The 22,834-nt window shown below is 38.2% G+C and overlaps 1 protein-coding gene, 1 long non-coding RNA gene and 1 pseudogene across 3 annotated transcripts in view; all 3 read left to right on the forward strand.

Moving 5' to 3' along the window:
* The window catches only part of LOC109001730 (probable LRR receptor-like serine/threonine-protein kinase At1g56140), a 57,733-nt gene that overhangs the window by 17,185 nt on the left and 17,714 nt on the right, over positions 1–22,834 (forward strand). Inside the window, exons 3-15 of one of the 2 annotated variants that reach the window (XM_035686977.1) lie at positions 2,386–2,457; positions 18,823–18,894; positions 18,988–19,059; positions 19,364–19,435; positions 19,960–20,031; positions 20,147–20,218; positions 20,425–20,496; positions 20,583–20,654; positions 20,771–20,842; positions 21,207–21,278; positions 21,361–21,426; positions 22,378–22,443; positions 22,546–22,590. In XM_035686977.1, coding sequence (XP_035542870.1) covers positions 2,386–2,457; positions 18,823–18,894; positions 18,988–19,059; positions 19,364–19,435; positions 19,960–20,031; positions 20,147–20,218; positions 20,425–20,496; positions 20,583–20,654; positions 20,771–20,842; positions 21,207–21,278; positions 21,361–21,426; positions 22,378–22,443; positions 22,546–22,590 — 897 coding nt within the window. Of the gene's footprint in view, positions 1–2,385; positions 2,458–18,318; positions 18,433–18,822; positions 18,895–18,987; positions 19,060–19,363; positions 19,436–19,959; positions 20,032–20,146; positions 20,219–20,424; positions 20,497–20,582; positions 20,655–20,770; positions 20,843–21,206; positions 21,279–21,360; positions 21,427–22,377; positions 22,444–22,545; positions 22,591–22,834 lie in introns of those variants that run through there. The other variant, XM_035686979.1, reaches the window with a different exon arrangement.
* On the forward strand, positions 11,523–12,094 carry LOC109001739. Its single transcript, XR_004798930.1, has 3 exons — positions 11,523–11,737; positions 11,833–11,893; positions 12,022–12,094. It is a non-coding gene; the product is annotated as an uncharacterized LOC109001739 (long non-coding RNA).
* LOC109001740 lies at positions 17,996–18,428 on the forward strand (annotated as a pseudogene).

Raw genomic sequence — 22,834 nt, forward strand, 5'->3', positions numbered from 1 at the left:
AGATAAATTAGGAAGTTCTATTTTAGATAAAATCTGAAATAACTATTTCAGATTTTAGATATTTCTGTTTCCTGTTTTATAGCCTAGGAATTTGCTGATTTGATTTTCTTATTAGGTGGCCCTCCTGATTTGGTGGCCTTCCTCTTCTATTTATATTGTAAACGTTTCTGTTGGAAAATAATAAGAATGATTATTCCTCTTCCCAAAAACTACAATTTCAAACCACCATCAAGACAAATATTCATCATGTGCCACTGAAAGTGCATTTAATGACAACGCTTGCTGGAGTTGGTCCCCCAACCTCTATCTGCTAGTTCCATGTATTCTGAAAAAGAGGTTCAAGTTCCATCAGAGATTTAAGAGGAGAAAGTTACCCGCTTATGCTTTGTTGATTATATAATGGTTTTTAGAATTGGATCCAATTTCACCTCCCTTGATGTCTCAACCAATTTTCTGAGTTGTTGGGGTTGTTTCCTAACCCTGACTGGAGCAACCTCTTCCCTTGTGGAGTATCGAGGGAAGAAAAAAACCCAATCATTATACTAGGCTACACAGAGATCTCCTTACCATTCTGGTAGTTAGAAGTTCCCCTTATCTTTTCTAGTTTGAAGGAATCTGATTGCAGTATTTTGGTTGAAAAGATCTTGGCAAATGCAAGAAGATGGGCTAGCCAGCCCATGTCTTTTTTTGTTCATCTACAATTGATAAAATCAATCTTATTACTGTATAACCATTCTGGTCATCCTATTTTATTCTACCTAAAATTGTCATCAAGCAGATTGAAAGATTTGAGATCGTTTCTTTTGAAAGTCAGTGACTTATGTAAGTCAGTGACTTATGTCAAGGTGGAGTGAGGGTAGCATGGGCTAGTGTATGCCTGTCCTTTGTTGAAGGTGGTATGGTGATTGAAAGGTTGGAAACTTGAATGTTGTTGTAATGATCAAGCACGGACTTAGCCTGAAGCTGAATCAAGCATGTCGAGCATATAGAGGGAAGTTGATGGGATACATTTTTATGGTTTGATGACTGGCATCCAAATGGTCTAGATGCTGAAGTTCAGTAGGGGAGCGCCATAGAAGTCACTAGGTCAAATAATAACATTAAGGCTGAAATCCACCGATCAAATTAACATTAGGCTGAAGATAGTTATGAGCAACAACTAGAATCAGCCTTCATTCCCTGAATGGGGGAATTAGTGGCAAACACTCCTGCTATGCTCCTCCCCAACAGGTGTAGACAAATAGGATAGTCTTGACTGAGGCTTCAAATGCGATTTCACGCTGAAGAGTGCCTATAATGCAAGCAGAATCCAAGGGCTAACTACAGAATGAAATTATTTAGTTCAACGGCTTCATTCCCCGGCAATCCGCATGCCATGATCCTTTGGATTGTTTTCCATGGGATGCTGAACACTCTAGAAAGCTATAAATGTTGGATATATTCAACATAGCACCTGAAAGCTATGCAATGAAGCAGAGGAAAACGTGAATCACTTCTTTTCTAACAGTTTATTCTTCGCATGAATTGGGTCACTTCTTAATGATAAATGTGAGATGCTGCCTGTCAAAACGAATGGGTTGGAGACCATCATTGGTTGTCCACCCATTTCAGAGGAAAATCTCAACTCTTTTTTACTGTGAAACTACTGTTTGCTACTTTTCTGTACACAACTTGGGAAGACAGGAATATGAGAATCAATGTAGCTAAATCTCGAGTTTTTGACGTTTTATAGAAATTCTTCAATGCATAGAGTGTGTTTTTCCCATCAATGCATTTTTATTCTTGTTTGTATGATTTCCTGAGGCTATTGTAGAATGCTATCAATATGGAGGTGGTCATGTGCTGTGTAGAGCTCTAAAATGCAAATGTATTGTGTTGTTATCCTGAGGGATGGTTGCTGCATGAATGGTAACACTAGTAGGAAATCTGTTATTGTACACTGAACTTTGAATTGAATGCCATTGGTGGATGCATGTAGAAATTGAGATGCCTTTTTAGTGTAAACATAGAAATAAAATCCTTGCAAAGGTAATCGGATCAAGTCTCACCATTATATTTTAATATGTCTTTTGTGGAGAACTTGAGTGATATTATTTACTTATCTTATTGAGCAGCCATAAACCTGCCACATTACATTAAGCTTTTCAATTTTTGCTCCGAAAAAACCACACTGAATGTAAGTAATTTCAATACAAGCTGAAGCATAATTCTTATAATAATCCACTTTTTGGCTCTAGACATTCTTTAAAAAGTTCAATGAAATTATGGGGACCAAAATATGGTTTATGTAATTGTACCAAACCTGAACTTCAAAATATCTTGAAGATATTGAATATATCAATCTTTCCTTTCATAATTGGTTGTTCTTTTGAATCTTCTTTGCAGGAAAGTATATGCCTTGGATGTTGTCGGCGTAATCCCAGAACAACTATGGACCTTAACTTACCTTATCGATCTGTATGGTTTCTTCTCTCTATGATTATTCACTTTACATCAATAATAGTTGCCTTCTTTATCATGTAAGCTAGGATCAAACTTAGACCTTGAAATTGTGATGCACATAATATCAACCAATTGAGATTTATCTCTATGTGATTCACTAGTTTTCCTCAATGATCCATTTCCCTTAAAGACTGTTACCCTCGACTTGGTATTAGAGCACTATTCACATAACACATCTGGCTTATACGGTGAACCACTGCATTGTATTGATCCTGATGGCAGTAGCATGTATGCTAATGTTGGCTTGAGCTGAGGGAGCTATTAATCTACTTGGAAACGACTTGGTGTTGCATCCTTATGGTTGTTGGTGATGGATTTAAAGAATTGTGGATGCAAGTCAATACATGAATGGTGAAGCTAGTTCATATTTTCTTTGGTTTTTCCATGTATGTAGTTCGACTATGTGGTTTCACATTTTTTTGAAGTCATCGATGGTTAAAATTGTCTTGTGGTGAGATTGGCGTTTTCCATTGACTAGGAATGGTGGCACTATAGCTAGTCCAAATGACATGCAGCTTAGTGTTAGACAAAATGGCAGGTCATTCTGATGAAGCAATAGGGATGTCGTCCAGTACAGGCAAAAGCGACATGTTGTTCAGCACCAATTACAAAAACGGTGTCATGCCTCCTTAAATGAGAGGTTGTTTACTGTGGTATCCAAGACAAAAGCAAACAGTAATTTCTAAACTTGACATTCTTTGTAAACTTGACTTGAAGAAGGCTTTTGACCATGTTAACTAGGATTTTTTGGTTTGCATTCTTGATAGGTATGGTTTTGGGGAGAGATGGTACAAGTGGATGAAGCATTACATCTCTACTATTAGATTTTTGGTTTTGGTTTTGGTTAATGGCACCCCCGCGGGTATTTTTAATAGGTCCCGGGGATTGAGGCAAGGGGACCTTTGTCCCCTTTCCTCTTTGTTTTAGTAATGGATGTTTTGAGCAGAATGTTGAAGGCATCGTTGGATAGGGGTTTTATCTCGGGCTTTTCGGTGGGTAGCTCTTCGTATGGCAGTGTTAATGTCTCTCATCTACTCTTCATTGATGACACTTTAATCGTTTGTGAGCTGAACCCTGACAAGATTCATTCGTTACAGGCACTTTTTCTATGTTTTGAAGCTGTTTCCAGCTTAAAGGTGAATTGGTCAAAGTTTGAAATGGTCCTTGTTGGTTTCATCAATAATTTAGATGATTTGGTTGATATTTTGGGTTGTAAGGTATATACTTTGCCAATGAATTATCTTGGTCTTCCCTTGGTGGCACCTCATTAATCCAAGGCAATGTGGGACAAGGTTATCGAAAAGATTGAATGTAGATTGGGTGGTTGGAAAATGATTTATTTGTCTAAAAGGGGAAGAATCACTCTTATCAAGAGTACTTTATCTAACCTCCCAACTTATTTCCTATCTTTATTTCCTTTGCCTACAGGAGTGGCTAGTAGAATGGAAAAGATCTTTTGTGCTTTTCTGTGGGGGGGTTTGAAGGATGAGAAAAAATTCCACTTGCTTAAGTGGTACAAGATTGTACTCCTTTATCCTATGGAGGTTTGAGGGTTAGAAAGCTGAGAACTTTTAATGCGGCACTTTTAAGGAAATGGTTTTGGCCGCACCATCAAGAAGGGAATGCCTTTGGAGGACTGTTATTGATGCCAAATATGGGAGTATTTGGAGAGGTTGGTGCTCAAACGAAGTAAGAGGTGTGTATGGTGTGGGAGTGTGGAAATTCATTCAAAACGGATTGGGGGTTTTCTCCAGAAATTTCAGATTTGAGGTGGGTAGGGGTACCCGGATTAGAGTTTGGCATGATTTATGGTGTGGAGATGATGTTCTGAAGAATGTCTTCCATTCTCTTTTCAGGATTGCCTTGGATAAGGTGCTTTCGTGGCTGATTATATGGATAATTCTACTGATTTTATCCAGTGGTCAGTGAGGTTTATTAGAGCTGTCCAGGATTGGGAGGTGGGGAACATCACTGATTTTTACAGTTTGTTATATGCTCTAAACATAAAGTCAGGAGGGGATGATAGATTGCTTTGGATCCATCCTGGAAATAAGAATTTTTCGGTTAGATCTATGTATAAGGTCATGGCGATTCATTCTCCTACTGATATATTTGGAGAAGCAGAGTGCCTCTCAAGGTGGCTTTTTTTTGGTTGGTTGGCTTGTCATGGGAAAATTCTTACTATTGATAAGTTGAGAAAGCACAGTATTGTTGTAATGGATTGGTGCTTTATGTGCAAAAGGTGTGGAGAATCAGCGGATCACCTTCTTCTCCATTGTGATGTGGCTAAGGCTTTATGGGATGAGGTTTTTGTTAGCCTTGGCATTGCTTGGGTGATGCCTAAGAGGGTGGTGAATCTTTTGGCTTGTTAGAGAGGTATTCAAGGTAATCAACAAATTGCGGCTGTTTGGAAGATGGTGCCTCTATGCCTTATGTGGCGTATTTGGAATGAGAGCAATGGGCGTTGTTTCGCTGTTTTGACAATAGAGAACGTTCGGCGGGAGGGATTAGTGGTTTTTGCTTTAATACGTTATTGCTTCGGGCCTCGGTTATTGTATTGGATAGGAGTAGTCTTAATGACTTTTATGTTGTTTTTCCAGCTTTGTAATTAGGTGTCTTTCTCTTGTATACTTCCCGTGTACTTAGGTTATGCCCAACTATGTGGATTAATAAATTTTCTTACGTATAAAAAAACGTAAATCCAACTCAGTAAATCAACTAATTGGATTGACTCGACTATCTTGCTCGGTCTTTGTTTGCTATGTTGTTTATTAAAAGTAGAGGTAAATGGGAAGGTTTAGGAACCAAGGGTAGATTAGCCCAATGAGAAGAAAAAAATTCCCTAATCATGTCTTGGTTGCATTCAATGCTACCAGATACTAGTCAAGGGTACTTGTTTTTAAACATTGCTTATGAGATTTTGGATATCGCTACCCAAAGTTATTCCAGAAAGGGGAATGCTATACAAGTTCATGAGTTGAAACGTCGAACTCATGGCATGGCACAGGGTGAATGGTCAGTTGCAACTATCACAGACTTTGTGCCTTGTGACAGGAGGTTGGATCATTATCAGATTTTTTAGGCCGTGTGCAAGCAGATACTGAGAATTTCGAAGATATTCGAGTAAGGGCACATTTATGAGTTTCTTACCTGTTTGAACTCTGTATATGATGTAAATCAAGTTCAGGTTTTGGGGGAAAGGCTTCTCTCATCTCTTTAAGAGGTGTTTGCTTATGTTCAGAATGTGGAGAGTCACCGAGGAGTCATTCTTCATTCTCCCTCAAAGGAACAATATACATTATTGCACATCTGAAGGTCCTAGAAAAGGATTTTCTAGATTTGTGAAGGAAGAAAGGCTAAGATGCTCCACGGGATGATAAGGATATGTTTTTGTGATCATTCTAATTGATCAATGCATGCACAAGAAAGCTGTTTGAGGCATCATGGCCATCCTACTAGAGGTAGAGGTTTTTTTTGGTGGTGCCACTCAACCTAAGGCAATTGTACTCATGTTGAGTCTTGGCACTAGAATTCTCAAAAAGGAGCAGGTAGAGAAACTCTCTCAACTGGAGCCATCAACCAATGCGTCCTTTTTTTCGCTCGTTCAGGTAATTTGGCTTTGTTATTGAATGTAAACCTCACTAAAAATCTCGTTCATTATGATGATCCTTTGATATGGGAGCATCTGACGTTATGACTGGTTTATTATCTTTATTCTTTTCATACCATCTCTGTTCAGGCAAGGAAAAAGCTAGATGGATGATGGCTCCTTTTCATCTGTATCTGGCAGTTCAATTTCTGTCACCCGTATTTCTCTTCACGATTAACTTTCTTTGAATCTCAAGCTGACTTTCTTCTTACTCAGACATCTCTTCAATTGGAGAGCAATAGTGAAGAGAAGACTCCGATTGGAGTCGGAGCTCCAATTTTTGTCGGAGTCGGAGGTCGGAAACGAGCACTCCGACTCTGTCGGAGTCGAAGCCCAGCCCTACTTGTAGGCTAGACCCATTTTGGGTCTTTGATAATGTAAATCTTCCCATTTCACGATATAAGTTGGATCTTGTACTCAATTTCCTCTTTTTCACTTTGTTACATGCCAAAAGCTTTCACCATCTTATCAGTATCCACTTTTATCTCCAAATTGTCTTCTATATTTATCCCCCAACGATTACAAAATGCCCTAGGGGATCCAAGGTGGAGGGAAACAGAACAGGAAGCGATGAAAGCTCTTCGCAAAATTAACACACAGAAGCTTGTGAATTTCCTAAAGGAAAAAATGGTAGGATGTAAATGGGTATTCATGGTAAAGCATAAGGCTGATGGATGCGTGGAGAGAAGGCTAACTTGGTGTCAAAAGGTTTTAGCAGTTTGATGTGAAGAATTTCCTTTGTTGGGACCCAGAGGAAGAAGTATAAAGGAGCTTCCGCTGGTCCTCAATTATCGTCAGCCATGTGTAAGCTAAATAAGGTCCTATATGGGCCAAACAGTCTCGTAGGGCATGGTTTGAGAGGTTTTCCCAAGCAATATAATGATGTGGTCGTAAACAAGGTTAGGCTGATCGTACACTGTTCATGTGGGCTACCAACCATATGGGCAAGGTTACTGCTATGACTGTTTGTGTGTGACATAGTGTTGACAAGGAATGACGATGAGGTTTTTCAAAGGCTAAATAAATATCTGGCTAGTGAGTTTGAGATAGAAGACTTGGGAAATCTGAAGTATTTTTTGTGTATTCAGATGGCAAGATTGAATTCGAGATGTGGTATTTTTGGCTCCCAGAGAAATTGTCTCTGATCTACTCAAGAAAACAGGGATGCTCCATTTTAAGGCAGTTGACAACCCTGTAGAACAAAATAAAAGGTTATAAGAAGTTGACGGGAATATAATGGATGATGGCAGATACCAAAGATTGGTTGGAAGGTAATTCAGCTATATCATACTTGTCCAGACATTGCCTAGACGGTGAGTGCGGTGAGTCAGTTTATGCGCTTGCCGAAGGACCTCATATGGAAGTGGTCACTATATGAAATCTTCACATGGTAAAAGTTTGTTATTCTGACTTATTCACAAAAAATGATCAATTGAAGACAGAATCATATACATATGTAGATTGGACTGGATCATTTACAGATTGGAGATTACCTCAGGTTATTTTATATTTGTGGAAGATTATTTGGTATCTAATGTGAAGACAGAAGAACAACTTGCATATATCTTAACAACTTGAGTATCTAGTGTCAAAATAAGTCAGAATTCTGTTTGAATGGCTGAATCAATTGGACTTGTGATCTTGGTTTATTATATAAACTGTACAAGAGTTCTATACATGGAAAGAAATAAGTATATGCTAATTCTATCCTTACACAATCTGTCAAATATTATGTTAATTGTACAGAATAGTAAATCAAGGAAATAAATAAGGAAACAAATATGGACAGCAAAACTGTCCATTGACAGCCCCCCCCCCCCTCAAATTGATGCGGGTTGATCAACAAGCATCAATTTGCTACTTAGGAAGCAATGTCAATGACAAGTGAGCGTCTTGGTGAAGATATCAATAATTTGTAGTTCAGTGGAAATATGGAGAAGAGTGATAACACGAGCTTCAAAGGCTTCACGGATGGAGTGACAGTCGACTTCAATATACTTTATGCACTCATGATAGATAAGATTGACCGTGATCTGAATAGCACTTGTATTATCGGCCTGTAAAGGTGTAGGATCAGCCTCAAAGAAGTCTAACTCAGCAAGCAAACCTTGAAGCAAAATAATTTCGGAACAAGCAAGAGACATTGCCCAGTACTCAAATTCTGTAGATGACTTAGAAACTCTGTCTTGCTTCTTACGCTTCTAGGAGATCAATGCATCACCTAAAAACACGCACCAACCAGTGATGGAGCGACGTGTATCAGCACAACCAGCCCAATTAGCATCGTTATAAGCAGCAAGACGAGAAGAATTACTTGCAGGAAAGAATAAGCCACGGATGGAAGTGCCCTAAACATAGCAGATGATTCTACGGACTGCAGCCAAATGAAGATGACGAGGGGTCTGAAGAAACTGGCTAACTTGCTATACAGTAAAAGAAATGCTCGGTCTAGTAATGATGAGATAGACAAGGCTACCTACCAACTTTTAGTATAAATTGGGATTATCAAGTAAGTCACCCTCCACTTTGCGAAGCTTGACGTGTAATTCCATGGGAATATCGACAGAAGTAGCCTCCTGTAGTCCAGTGGTAGCCACCAAGTCACTAGCATACTTATATTGATTGAGTGAAATATTATAAGGACTATGATGCACCTCAAGACTAAGAAAATATGTGAGAGACCCAAGATCTTTCATATGAAAAGATTCTGAGAGATGAGTCTTGAGCTGGACAAGTAAAGCAGAATCAAAACTAGTGATCACAATATCATCAACATAAACCAAAGATACAACAATACCCATGTCTGATTTCCGAAGAAACAATGAAGTGTCGTATTTGCTTTGCTTAAATGAAAATTGTAGTAAAGTGGTGCAAAATTTATCAAACCAGGCCCTCGGCGCTTGTTTGAGACCATAAAGAGAGCGATGAAGTTTACACACGTGAGGTCAGAGAGGGAAACAATCCCGGAGGTGGCTTCATATAAATACACTCTTTAAGGTCCCTGTGAAGAAAAGCATTCTTGACATTCATCTGATGTAGTGGCCAATCATTGGAAGCAGCAAGAGCTAGAATCGTACGGACAATGATCATCTTAGCCACAGGAGCAAAGGCTCTTCATAATTGACATTATATTCCTAATTATTCCCAAGTGCAACAAGCCGAGCTTTATAACAATCCAAACTCCCATCAAATTGAACCTTGATGGAGTAAACCCATTTTTAGCCCAGGGGAACTATGGTGGAAGGACAAGGCACAATGCCCCAAGTGTGATTGGCCTTTAGAGAGACAATTTCTTCCTGCATAGCTTGTCGCCAACAATCATGCTTGACAGCATGTGAGTAGCATGTGGGAATATCAAAATTGGACAATGTAGCAGTAAGAGATGAAATAGAGTGGCCAGAAGAAAACCCATACCTATCCTGAGGTACAGATAGTCGAGGAGAGCGACGTACCAAGGGCTATGGAGGTGCTGCAACTGACTAATTCTGGAGCATGGTAGGATCAGATATTGGTTGAACCACCAGAAGAGACTGTGGGCGGGAGCGTCTCATATACACAATACCTGGTTTAAAGTGATAGCTAACTTGATAAAGATTTGAGAACTGCTGCTCAAAGGAAGGGAGGACCATGGTAGAAGAAGAGGGCACAGAGGACACAGGAAAGAAATGTTGATTTGCAAAAAAAATAATATTCCTAAAAATACGTGTACGATGTAAAGTAGGATCATAGCAAACAAATCCCTTTTGACACACATTATATCCCAAGAATGCACATCTAACAGATTGAGCAGATAATTTATGTCGCTCATGAGGAGGTAAATGGACAAAACATTCACAACCAAATATACAAAGATTATCATAATTAGGTTGTTTAGCAAACAATCGGAAATAGGGAGACTCTATTAGTGAATTATATTTATTTGAATTAATTCCTACGTTATCTATGTATTTCGGGTATAGATATATTTATACAACTGTAGGATTTATATAATTTGTAAGTTGAATATTTAGATTAAGTAGATAAGTATGAGAAACATATCTTATCCAAGATTTAAATCCCTATAGGATAGGAAGTCAAATTTCGAATGGCTAATTGGTGTAATCTATTTTGACTACTAAATGAATGAGAAGGAATAGGAGGGATTATTCAGTCAAAGAAAGAAATTTGTTATGGTATCAAGACCAGGTTAATAATTTTTTTTCTCTATTTCTACGAATTTTTTTTCCTTTCTTGGGGGCTTCTTTGTGGGTTCTTCATTCTCGGCGCTGGCTAAGTTCGTGTTTGGCCTTCCGTGTGCTTCTCGGTGCCTTCATTGTTTGTTCTTGGCCTCTCGTGTGACTATCGGTGTTGTCTGAGTTGAAGGCTGGGGTTCCTTGTGACTTTTGGCAACCTCTTGAGTGTTTCTTGTGCATTATTGCGTCGATTTTTGGCCCTTGCTTCAAAAAAAAAAAAATTGTCTGTAGCGGTGATTATCGGCACTCTGTTTTAGAGAGTGTATTGTGGATTTCTGAGGTTGTCGGCATATTCTATGAGTGATTTTTGGGCTGCGATATGTTGTATTGCGTGTGGGTGATAATTTCTCAGACTATCGGCGTTATTTAGAGCAGTTTGGTGCTTCTTGGCGAGGTTTGTTGCAGCTAGGGTTTCTTGTCTATCATGTCTTCTAAAATTAGAGATTCTCTTCTAGTTCGATTCAATGGAAAGAAAAGGAACTTTGGGGTCATATTGATGGGAGTAATGTGGCACTAGAAGACAAAGATCAGCGGGCTTCTTGGGAAAGCAAGGATGCCCAAGTCATGTCTTGGATTCATGGATCTGTTGATCCCCATATTATCTTGAATTTACGCTCATTCAAGAATGCTCGTGATATGTGGAATCATCTCAAGTGGTTGTATACTCAGAATAATGCAGCTAGCAGATTTCAACTCGAACTAGAGATGTCGAATTTCTCTCAAGGAGCTCTCTCTGTGGAGGAGTTTTATTTTGGTTTTTGTAACTTGTGGGCTAAGTATACAGATATTGTATACACTTCAATTCTAGCAACAAGTTTGGCCGATATTCAAGCTATTCATGAAGCAACTATGCGGGCACAGTTTCTTATGAAACTAAGGCCGGAATTTGAATTTATTCGTGCTAATCTGATGAAATGAGATCCTATGCCTCCATTTGATATGTGTTTGGGAGAGAGATTTCTAGAGGAGCAAAGATTAATAACTTAAACAGCCATGGAACAAGCTACTTTAGCTCCTGTGGCATGTGCAGCTCAAGGAAAAACTAAAGGGAGGGATTTGAGCACTACTCAATGCTATAGTTGCAAAGGTTATGGGCATCTTGCTGCAAATTGTTCCAAGAAAACTTGCAACTATTGCAAGAAGCAAGGGCATATTATCAAGGATTGCCCAATACGTCCTGCACGTCGCCAAGCAACTGCTTATTCAGCTGCTGCTGAGGCTACTAGTGCTGCCAGTTCTACCTTGGCCATTTCCTCTCAAGTTCCAGCTTCCACTTCTCAAAATTCCACTCCTATCATACCAGAAATGGTCCAACAAATGATAATCTCAGCTCTTTCAGCTTTTGGTATTTCAGGTAAAACCAAATCTGCCTCTAAACCTTGGTATTTTGATTCTGGTGCCACCAATCATATGACAAGTATCTCTAACTCTCTTGTTAATGTCTCACAGTATGCTGGTCCACTTAAAATTCACACGGCAAATGGTAGTTCCCTACCTATCACTGCCATAGGTGACATTTCTCATTCCTTAAATAATGTTTTGGTGTCTCCTTCATTAAATACCAATCTGATTTCTATTGGACAATTAGTTGACAGCAATTGTAGAGTGTCATTCACTTCTTCTGGTTGTCTTGTACAGGATCAGGTGACCGGGAAGATGATCGCGAGGGGTCCTAAAGAGGGTCGGCTGTTTCCATTATGTTTAGATTCCAAATCTGTTGAGTCAAAGTCTTTATCTTCGTTTTCTTGTAATGTTGGTACTTGAGTGTGAAGGATTGGCATAGGCGGTTGGGCCATCCCAATTCTCACATACTTCATAAGTTGTCATCTTCTGGTTTAATAGGCAATAAAGATTTCTATTCTCTCGATCAATTAAATTTTGATTGTGATACATGCAAGTTAGCTAAAAGTAAAGTTTTGCCTTTTCCTTCTAAAGGATCTTATGCCACTCGTGCCTTTGATGTTATTCATAGTGATGTGTGGGGATTTGCCCCGATAGAATCTCATGATCGTTATAAATATTTTGTGACGTTTATTGATGATTATACTCATTTTACGTGGATTTATTTTCTTCAATGAAGTATTTTCGGTATTCAAGCGTTTCTTGGCTTATCTCACTAATCAATTCTCTACCTCTATTAAGGTTCTTTGCTCCGATTCAAGAGGAGAATATATATCTACTGAGTTTCAAATATTCCTTCAAGATCAAGGAATTATTTCTCAACGTTCTTGTCCATATACTCCACAACAAAATGGAGTAGCTGAAAGAAAGAATCGTCATCTTCTTGATATGGTCTGGGCTTTCCTAATTGATTTGGGTGTGCCCTCTCATTTTTGGTGTGAAACTTTGTCTACTGCTGTGTATTTAATTAATAGATTACCTACTCCAGTATTAGACAATGTTTCTCCTTATTCTTTGCTATTTGGGCACTCTCCAGACTATTCTCAATTGCACTCATTTGGTTGTGTTTGTTTTGTGCATCTTATATCTAACAAAAGACACAAACTTTCTGCTCAATCAGTCAAATGTGCCTTTTTAGGGTATAATTCTTTTTAGAAGGGTTTTGTTTGTTATGATCCTCAGGCTAAACGCATTCGAGTTTCTCGCAATGTGGTCTTCTTTGACAAACAACAATTTTTTTCATACTCATCTAGACTCTATTCCTCCTAGTTTCTGTGTTTTGCCAAATTTTTCAGATGAAGATACAACTTCTACACCAGCTTCTACTCGGTTTAAACCTGGTTGTGTTTACACCAGGCGTAAACCATCTCATCCAGAAGATCTGATCGCTTTTTCCGCCCCTCCTGAGCATTCGCCTATGCCTCCTGATCAATCCCTTGACACATCTTATGATCCACCACCTTGTCGGCATACTTCTAGAGTCTCCAAACCTCCGGATCGGTATGATTTTTCATCTCATTCTTCTATGTCTGCTACACTTTCTTCTATTGTTATTCCCTCCTCTTATAAGCAGGCTATGAAACATGAGTGTTGGAGGGATGCCATGCAAGTAGAAATGGATGCACTAGCGGTCAATGACACTTGGGATATTGTGTCTTGTCCTTCTTCTGTGACACCTATTGGTAGTAAGTGGGTGTATTCTGTGAAGCTTAGATCAGATGGGTCCCTTGAGAGATATAAAGCTCATTTGGTAGCTTTGGGAAATAGACAAGAATATGGGATTGATTATGACGAGACGTTTGCTCCTGTTACTAAGATGACTACTGTTCGTCTCCTTCTTGCCATTGCCGCTTCTCAGTCTTGGCAATTGCATTAAATGGATGTGAAGAATGCTTTTCTTCACGGTGATTTAAAAGAGGATATTTACATGAAACTTCCTTCTGGTATGCTCCTTTTCTCAGCTAATGATGTTTGTAAGCTGAAAATGTCATTGTATGGTCTGAAACAAGCTCCCATAGCTTGGTTTGAGAAGTTCCACAATACCTTGCTTGAGTTTCAATTCACTCAGAGTGTGTATGATGTTTCTTTGTTCCTTCATAAGAGTGATTCTGGTTTTGTTTTTCTGTTGGTCTATTTGGACGATATCATTATTACTGGATCTGATATTTAATTTATTCAAAGGGTTCAGATGCATCTTCATAGGGTCTTTCATATGAAAGATTTGGGACTATTGACTTATAACTTGGGGCAAAAAGTTCACAATCAGCCACATGGGTTATTTATTAATCAACATAAATACACCCAGGACCTTGTTCCATTGGCTGGGTTGGGGGAGACTACTTCAGTTGATACTCCTATGGAAGTCAATGTGAAGTATTGGAAGGATGAGGGTGATTTAATTTCTGATCCTACATTATATAGGAAGCTTGTTGGGAGTCTAATCTACCTCACTATCACACGTCTGGATATCTCATATGCTGTCCATATTGTCAGTAAATTTATGGACACTCCTAGGCACTTGCATTTAGTGGTTGTTCGTCGTATTATCAGATACTTGATTGGAACTCCTAATTGTGGGTTATTTTTTCCTGCTGGCACTTCACTACAACTTATGGCTTATAGTGATGCCGATTGAGCTGGTTGCCCAGATTCTAGGCGTTCTACAACTTGGTGGTGCATTTTTCTTGGACATTCACTCATCTCCTGGAAATGCAAGAAGCAAGAGTGAATGTTGCTTCACTCAGCAGCGTGCTCTCAGGTGATGTGGTTGCGGGGCATTCTTCAAGAGATTGGTTTTTCGCAAGACAAGCCAACTCCTCTTCATGGTGACAACACTAGTGCCATTCAAATTGTTGCCAATCCAGTATTTCACGAGCGTACCAAACATATTGAAGTAGATTGTCACCATATTCGTCAAGCCTATGAGGCTATGTCTATTATTCTTCCTCATATCTCTACGGATCTCCAAGTAGTTGATTTATTCACAAAAGCGATAACAAGACAGCGGCATCAATTCCTAGTTAGCAAATTGATGCTAGTAGATACACTGGCATCAATTTGAAGGGGGATATTAGTGGATTATATTTATTTGAATTAATTCCTATGTTATCTATGTATTTCAGGTATAGATATATTTGTACAGTTGTATAGGATTTATATAATTTGTAAGTTGAATATTTAGATTAAGTAGATAAGTATGAGAAACATATCTTATCCAAGATTTAAATCCCTATAGGATAGGAAGTCAGATTTCGAATGGCTAATTGGGTGTAATCTATTTTGACTACTTAATGAATGAGAAGGAATAGGAGGGATTATTCAGTCAAAGAAAGAAATTTGTTAGACTCCATGTGTAAGACTTGGGAAGGTAAACGATTAATCAAGCAAGTAGCAGTTTTCAGAGCCTCGACCCAGAACATTGATGGAATAGAGGATTCTAACAAGAGAGTATGTACCACATCAAGAAGATGACCAATTTTGCGTTCGGCTACTCCATTCTGTTGGGGAGTAGCAGGACATGAACGTTGATGAATAATACCTTTAGAAGCCAAGAATGCTTGAAACTCAGTAGACAAATATTCACCAACAGAATCTGTGCGTAATGTCTTGGTAGTTGCAGAAAATTGATTGTCAACATACACTAAAAACTTAGTGAAAGTAAGAAAAACCTCAGATTTAGAGCGAAAAAAATAAACCCAAGTGAATCTGCTATGATCATTAATGAAAATCGCATAGTATTTAAATTTTTTATGTGAACTAACTGGGGAAGGTCTCCAAATATCACTATGGATAAGATCAAAGCAGTGAGAAGCTCTGCTAGCATGCAAAGGAAAGGGAAGAGTTTTGCTTTTACCAAGTTTACAATAATCACACTCAAGAGATAAAGAAGAACATTCCTTATTACCAAGAAAACTAGAGTGCAATACATGATATAAGATCTGAGTGTTGGGATGGCCTAAACGACGATGCCACACCATACCTCAGATCAGGAACATTATTACAAGCGAAATACTTAATAGAAAAAATTGGAGAAAGTGCTGGAACAGGTAAAAATAGTGGAAACAAGCGCCCCACTTTAGGTCCCTTCACGATCGGCTCCCCCGTTACCTGGTCCTGCACAACACAACCATCACCAGAAAAATTAACAGCACAATTGTTATCAAATAATTGACCAACAGAAATAAGATTCGTGGAAAGCTGAGGGGTAAGAAAGACATCAGTAAATTTAGAAGAGGCATCTTCGACAGCAGCTATTGGCAAAGAACTGCCATTGGTAGTCTGAATGGCAGATTGACCAGCACATGGCCGAACACGACACAGAGCGGTGGGAGTATTTGTCATGTGATTAGAAATCTCCGAGTCTACGTACCAGAGTTTAGTAGAATTTTTACCTTGAAACCCCATTGCAGGTAATGCTAAAATTAGCATCTGTTATACCATTTATGGTGTGTAGTAATTTGTTGCATGAGGTTCAAGATCAGATGAAGCAGTTGAGGAAGAGCCATGTGCTATAGAAGTCGCTGCGGGAGGAACAATAATAGAAGTTTGAAATGCTTGGGCCTAACAATTCTGGGGGCGGATACGACATTCTTTGATAATGTGACCCTTCTTCTTGCAATGAGAACAATATTCCTTGCAGCAGAAATGCTGCAAATTTTTAGAATTCATAGGTGATCATCGTCCTTGGACAGCATAAGCCACAGTTGTCGTCCCGGAACTGCCATGAGATTGCTCCAAAATAGCTTGAGTACTAAGACGTTGTTCTTCGCGAAGTAACTCACCAAAACAAATATCAAGAGAAGGATCAGGAGATCTGTTCAGTAGAGAGGAGCGAACATATTCAATTTCCGGGCGTAGTTTCGTAAGAAACTGATCAGGCCGGCTAGTCTCGTGAAGAGTCTGAATAGTCGAAAGAGCGGCAACATGAACATCCTTAATAATCAAATCAGTATATTCATGCCAAAGAGTCATAAATGCCGAGTAGTAGTCTTGGATGGAAACACTACCATGCTGAAACATGGCAATCGTATGTTCTAACTGAAAGCGACGAGCATCATTAGCTTGATGATAAACCTTCTTCAAGTAATTCCACATGGATTGAGCAGAGTGATGAGCCCGCAAGTTAGTAATAATATGTGGCTCCACAAACTAAGAAGCCAAAACATAATCTGAGCATCAAGTATAGCCCATGAAGGAGAAGCCCCGAGATCTTTGGATTTGTCAGTAGTGGATTTTTGGGCAACATCCATGCCATCAATATGACCCCAAAGATCTTTTCCCTTGAGGAAAAGTTCAAACTGAAATGCCCAAGTAAAGTAGTTTGTGCCCGTAAACTTGACACACACAAGTGCAAAGTCCATCACAAATAAATAAATTCCGACACAAAGCAAATCAATGATAAATTGTGAGATACCCACAGAGAGGTGCCGAAATTATCACAAGTAAAATGGCCAAAAAATTACCACAGACAAAAATGCCAAAATTACCAAGAGAAAGAAAAATGACCAAAAAGGACAAGCTGCGTCTGCGATAAATCAAAGGCACAAAGTGCCGAGATGTCCACCAGAAGGATGCTGCTGCTGAGATGGAAAAAGAAGCTACTGAAAAACTATGCAAACCAAGAACAGACGTGTCGAGAGGCCCACCAGAAGAGTACTGCTACCGAGACCTGAACAGAGGCTGCCAAAAAACTCAAACCTGGAACAAACGACACCGATAACACCAGCCCAAAAAAAATAGACCGAAAAACAAGAGAGCTTTCACACGAAACAACAAATAGATCACGTTGGGTCACTGAGAATAATCTAGAAGACGCCGACACACGAAACTGAGAAGAGAAAAAAATTCACGTGGGCGAGAACCAAACCGTGAGAAAAAAAATTCAAGCGGCTCTTGATGCCATTTCAAAATAAGTCAGAATTCTGTTTGAATGGCCGAATCAATTGGCCTTGTGATCTCGGTTTATTATATAAACTATACAAGAGTTCTATACATGGAAAGAAATAAGTATATGCTAATTCTATCCCTATACAATCTGTCATAATTGTAGAGAAGAGTAAATCAAGGAAACAAATAAGGAAACAAATATGGACAGCAAAGCTGTCCATTGACATCTAGTAGTGTCTTTCACACAGCTTTATGCAAGTTGAGCAAGTGAGATATCTTTGCCTCATCTTGAGCGGGGGAGTGTTGACATATTTGATATTTTCTATTATTAAGGGCATATGTGTATACCGGCGAGAAGGGCACTGGTCGCTCTGGTAAGCCGCTACACTACAAGGGGTCGGCCTTCCACCGGCTGATCCCGGGATTCATGTGCCAGGGCGGTGACTTCACCGCCGGGAACGGTACCGGCGGAGAGTCCATTTACGGGGTGAAGTTCGCGGACTAGAACTTCAAGAAGCACACAGGCCCCGGTGTCCCGTCCATGGCCAATGCCGGTCCCGGCACCAACGGATCACAGTTCTTCTTATGCACTGAGAAGACGGAGTGGCTGGACGGTAAGCACATGGTGTTCGGGCAGGTGGTTGAGGGGATGGACATGGTGAGGGCGATAGAGAAGGTAGGATCGAGCTCGGGAAAGACCTCAAAGCCCGTGGTCATCGCTGACTGTGGTCAACTCTAGATCTGATATCTACAATAAATCCAGTAATAATCTAACGTTTTGTTTGTGGTTCATCTATTGGGATGGTGTCGTTTAACTTGTTATAGTGTCGTTGAATTCCATGGTGTCATGTTCATGGTTATGGTTTTGGTGGGTTTTTAATATTTATCCATTCCAGACTTTTTTCTATTTTTTTTTTGTGATAAAATAAAGATTAGTATGAATCAAAAAAAAAAAAGGGCATGTGTATTTATAATGTCTTTTTTTTTTTTTTTATGAGTATGTATTTATGATGTCTTGGGACAATAATAAACAATAGGCTACGATTTTTGGGTTCTTTTTACTGACAACCATATTTCTATTCCTCTTACACTTTCTATCATTAGATTTTGTTGTTACTCAGCTAAATATACCAATATTCCTCCATATGACAGGAATTTGGGCCAAAATTATTTGACAGGTAACCTGTCTGCATCCATTGGCAATCTAACTCGCATGCAATACCTGTAAGCCCCATCCCAATTTTTTATCAAAACCCTGTTACATGGTGCATCTAATATGGGTTAACCTTTTGCCTTTTCTCCTCTTCATTAAATTAGGAGTGTTGGCATTAATGCATTATCAGGGGAGCTTCCAAAGGAGCTTGGGAATCTTTCTGATTTATTATCATTGTAAGTTATCATAATTTTTCATTTTGTACGCCATCTATGTGCATCTTGGTTTTGCTGCTCTCTTTTACAGATTTTAATTGTCTTTTTAAATACTGTCCTTTCTTCCCAATGCCTTTATTTTTAGAAAGTAATAGGTTTGACAAAGGGTACACACAGAAATGGAAATTTTGTACTAATCCATATTCAAGTTTATGTCTGTTCTGTTGCTTTCTGCATCTTCTATACCTGATCTTGATGATGTTAGTCTTGGGAATCAAGTCTTTGGCTTATTATTTATCTACTGTTTTACTTGTGAAATTTGCAGCGGTTTTGGGTCGAATAACTTCTCTGGTTCTTTGCCATCTGAGCTTGGGAATTTGGTGAAATTACAGCAAATGTAAGTACAATTCCAACTTTCCATCTTCAGTGTAAGTTCTGCAAATCCATTTGATTGCATCTTGTAGCTGCGCCAATGGCTTTAGAAATGGTTCTGATAAAGCTTCTGCAAGTATCAATACTGTGTGGCTCCAGATTATTAGAACTCTCTGACAATAAATCTTATGACAGTGATATTTCATGATATTGCATATGCAAGACCACATGTGCAAAAAGTAAAAATGATGTTTCTTATTCACATTCTTGAGTAAATTAGCAGTGTCAGTAAGGATGTAGAGATGACACAACTATTGAAGAGAGTTGATACCTGCAATTGCATTTATTTGATATTTAATTCTAGGAGCCGACCATGAGTGATTTTGATATTTTTTCTCTTAAAGAGTGCACAACTTGAAGGGGATCTAATGAAGACTTGACAACTGTCTTTCCATAGTTGAATTCCTTAACCGTTATAATGAAATTTTCACAATCTGAGGATTGTATATCAAATATCAGTAGATTCACTCGAGTTGTTTACTCTGACAGCTACTTTGATAGCTCTGGAGTTAGTGGTGAGATTCCCTCCACATTTGCTAAATTACAGAACCTCCACACAGTGTAAGAACTTGCTGACTACTACTTTTCCTACTTCAAATCTTACTAGAATACATATACGTGATAAATAAAACAAAATCGACTAAAATTGCTTGAGGAAATACATTTTTGTTCACAGTTGGGCATCAGACAATGAACTCACCGGCAGCATACCTGATTTCATAGCGACTTGGTCAAAGCTTACTTCCTTGTAAGACAATATTCCTAGCCCTTTCGTTTCTGTTCTGATCATTCATGATCAATGAGGCTCAAGGTTTTGTAATGCTACAAAGTCAATATGAAGCACTGTTGTTATGAGTTTATGATTGATAAAACTTAATGTTTGCTTTGTATATTCTGCATAGACGATGCATCTATGCACAATTTATGATTAGCTACAACCAAATGCTTTTGTAGGAGGCTTGAAGGTAACTCTTTCAATGGTCCAATACCCTCAACGTTTTCCAATTTGACTTCTCTTAAAGTGATGTGAGTGTCTATATCTCTTATGTACTTTTTTTTTTCTACCTGGCACTTTGCAGACATGTAAGCTAATAATCTTTTGTTTGATATAGGTTAATAAGTGATCTGTCTAATGGGAGTTCTTCACTAGCATTTATAAAGGATATGAAGTCTCTAACTCAGTTGTAAGGCAACACCAAAGCTTGTTATTTGGAATTTCCTATCAATTAATTTATTTGTTTTCTTTCTTTGTTTTGATTTTTTAGAATATGGTATAACAATATAGTTACAAATGTTGCAGAGTGCTGAGGAATAATAACATTTCCGATTCAATTCCATCCAATATAGGAGAATACCAAAATTTGACACAGCTGTAAGTAATATACATTGATTGGCGATTCTTAAGGCATGTGTGTTGCTGGTAATCTGTTAGGTTGCATTTAAATTTGATCCAAAGTAATGGAAGCAGGAACCTCTCCGTTATTTATTAGGTTGGACAAGCCCAACCTGTTAAAAAGCTAAATACTCATCCAATTTTGATATAATGGTCATGTTATTTTTCACAGTTTGTTGCTCATTTGTTCTTGTTGGGATGGTGTGCCGGGCTTAAATTTTGTTGGCTAATGTTTCTTAAAGAATGTGTGTTAATTACTTGTAGATAGCTTTTTATGTCTCACAACTGGGTGATAATTAGTTTGTTTATGACTGCTCACGATAAATTATGTTACTTCTTTTAGGGATTTGAGCTTCAACAACATAGCAGGGCAGATTCCAGATTCGCTTTTCAATCTGAGTTCGCTTGCTTACTTGTAATATACTACATTTGCTTAACTGCATATTATACATTCATACTCTTGGTATTAAAGCATGTACTATTGATTTCATTATCAGGTTTCTTGGAAATAATCAGTTAAATGGCACCCTGCCAGCACAAAAGAGAGTGTCTCTTCTTAACATGTAAGTACCTAAGACATTATTTGCATTTCACAACATTATTTTCATTACGATTGATATGGTTCCCTTTTGGTTGATAAAAATGTATTAGGTTTTTCTGAACCATCTGATGTGTGTGTGTGTTTATATATATTTATATATATATATATATATATCTATGTATGTATAGGAACAATTTATAATCTATTCATTGTTGAGAGGTAGTACAGACTCCTATTCCTATTAACATATGCTCTCTTAGGTTGGCATTTTGAATAGCCATGGGTAGCCACTACTTATATAGTCAGCTATAACAATCAGAATGGAGAAGAGACACGTATAAAGGGTGATCATAAATCTAAGTTTTTGATCTCCATGTAGTAATCTAAGTATTACTCTGGAAGATTAAATATTTTCTCTTTGCTTTTTGGCATTTCAGTATGTCCAAAAGCAATTTAAGAAAAGAGTGAACTCTGATGACCACTAGATTGATTTGCATGGTCATATCCTAACGACAAATATAAATATGGATTTGAGGCTGCAGACTCATTTCAACTAAAACCTTCAAACTCAGTGGGCTTTTCCCTTTTTAGAACTGCTGTCATTACTTATTTGAAATATCAAATATTTATCTAGCATAAACAAGAGTTGCAATTTGTACCGGTGGATTTGTCCCAGCCGAACCATCTTTTAAAAAAGAATAAACTTATAAAAAAAGAGTTGCAATTTAAGGAAAAATAGCAGTTTTTTTTTTTTTTTTTTTCATTTCCAACAATCAGGCAGCAAAAATTAATTTTAAAGCATTAATGTCACATGTCTAATGACTAGTTTTGGTACTGAACGTGGCATTGTTACTAATTTAATTTTTTTTTTTTATTAGTAAGAAGACAATTATATTAATACGAACGAAATAGGCATTGTTACTAATTTAATGGAATGCATTTACCTAACATTCTTGTTATCTTATGCTTGCAGTGATCTGTCTTATAATAATTTAGTTGGAAGCTTTCCTTCTTGGGTCAGCCAAGAAAATTTACAACTGTATGTTTACTATTCTTGACATCAGTATGTATTTTTGGGCTTGTATGCCATTTTCCTCATGATGAAGCTGACATTGGGATCTTATGGATTGTAATTATGCAGTAATTTAGTTGCCAACAACTTCAAGATTGAAAGTTCAAACAGCGGGTAATATATCTGTTCAATATTTTCTACTTTTATGGATTATCCTTTTTTTTTGTTAAGGAGTGTAGATCATCAATAGTTTGTGACATTATTTTTCTTCACTAGTGTTAAATTATACATGGGAACCTATTTTGCTGCTACCTAGCATGTGAATCACATATCACGTCTAGTAGAGGGGATGAATTTTTTTTTTTAGTGGGAGCAGACCATGGGTAATTTAAAGAAAACGGTCAATTGAGTGGAGGCC

The sequence above is a fragment of the Juglans regia genome, chromosome 2 (assembly GCF_001411555.2).
Source record: "Juglans regia cultivar Chandler chromosome 2, Walnut 2.0, whole genome shotgun sequence".
Taxonomy (NCBI): Eukaryota; Viridiplantae; Streptophyta; class Magnoliopsida; order Fagales; family Juglandaceae; genus Juglans; species Juglans regia.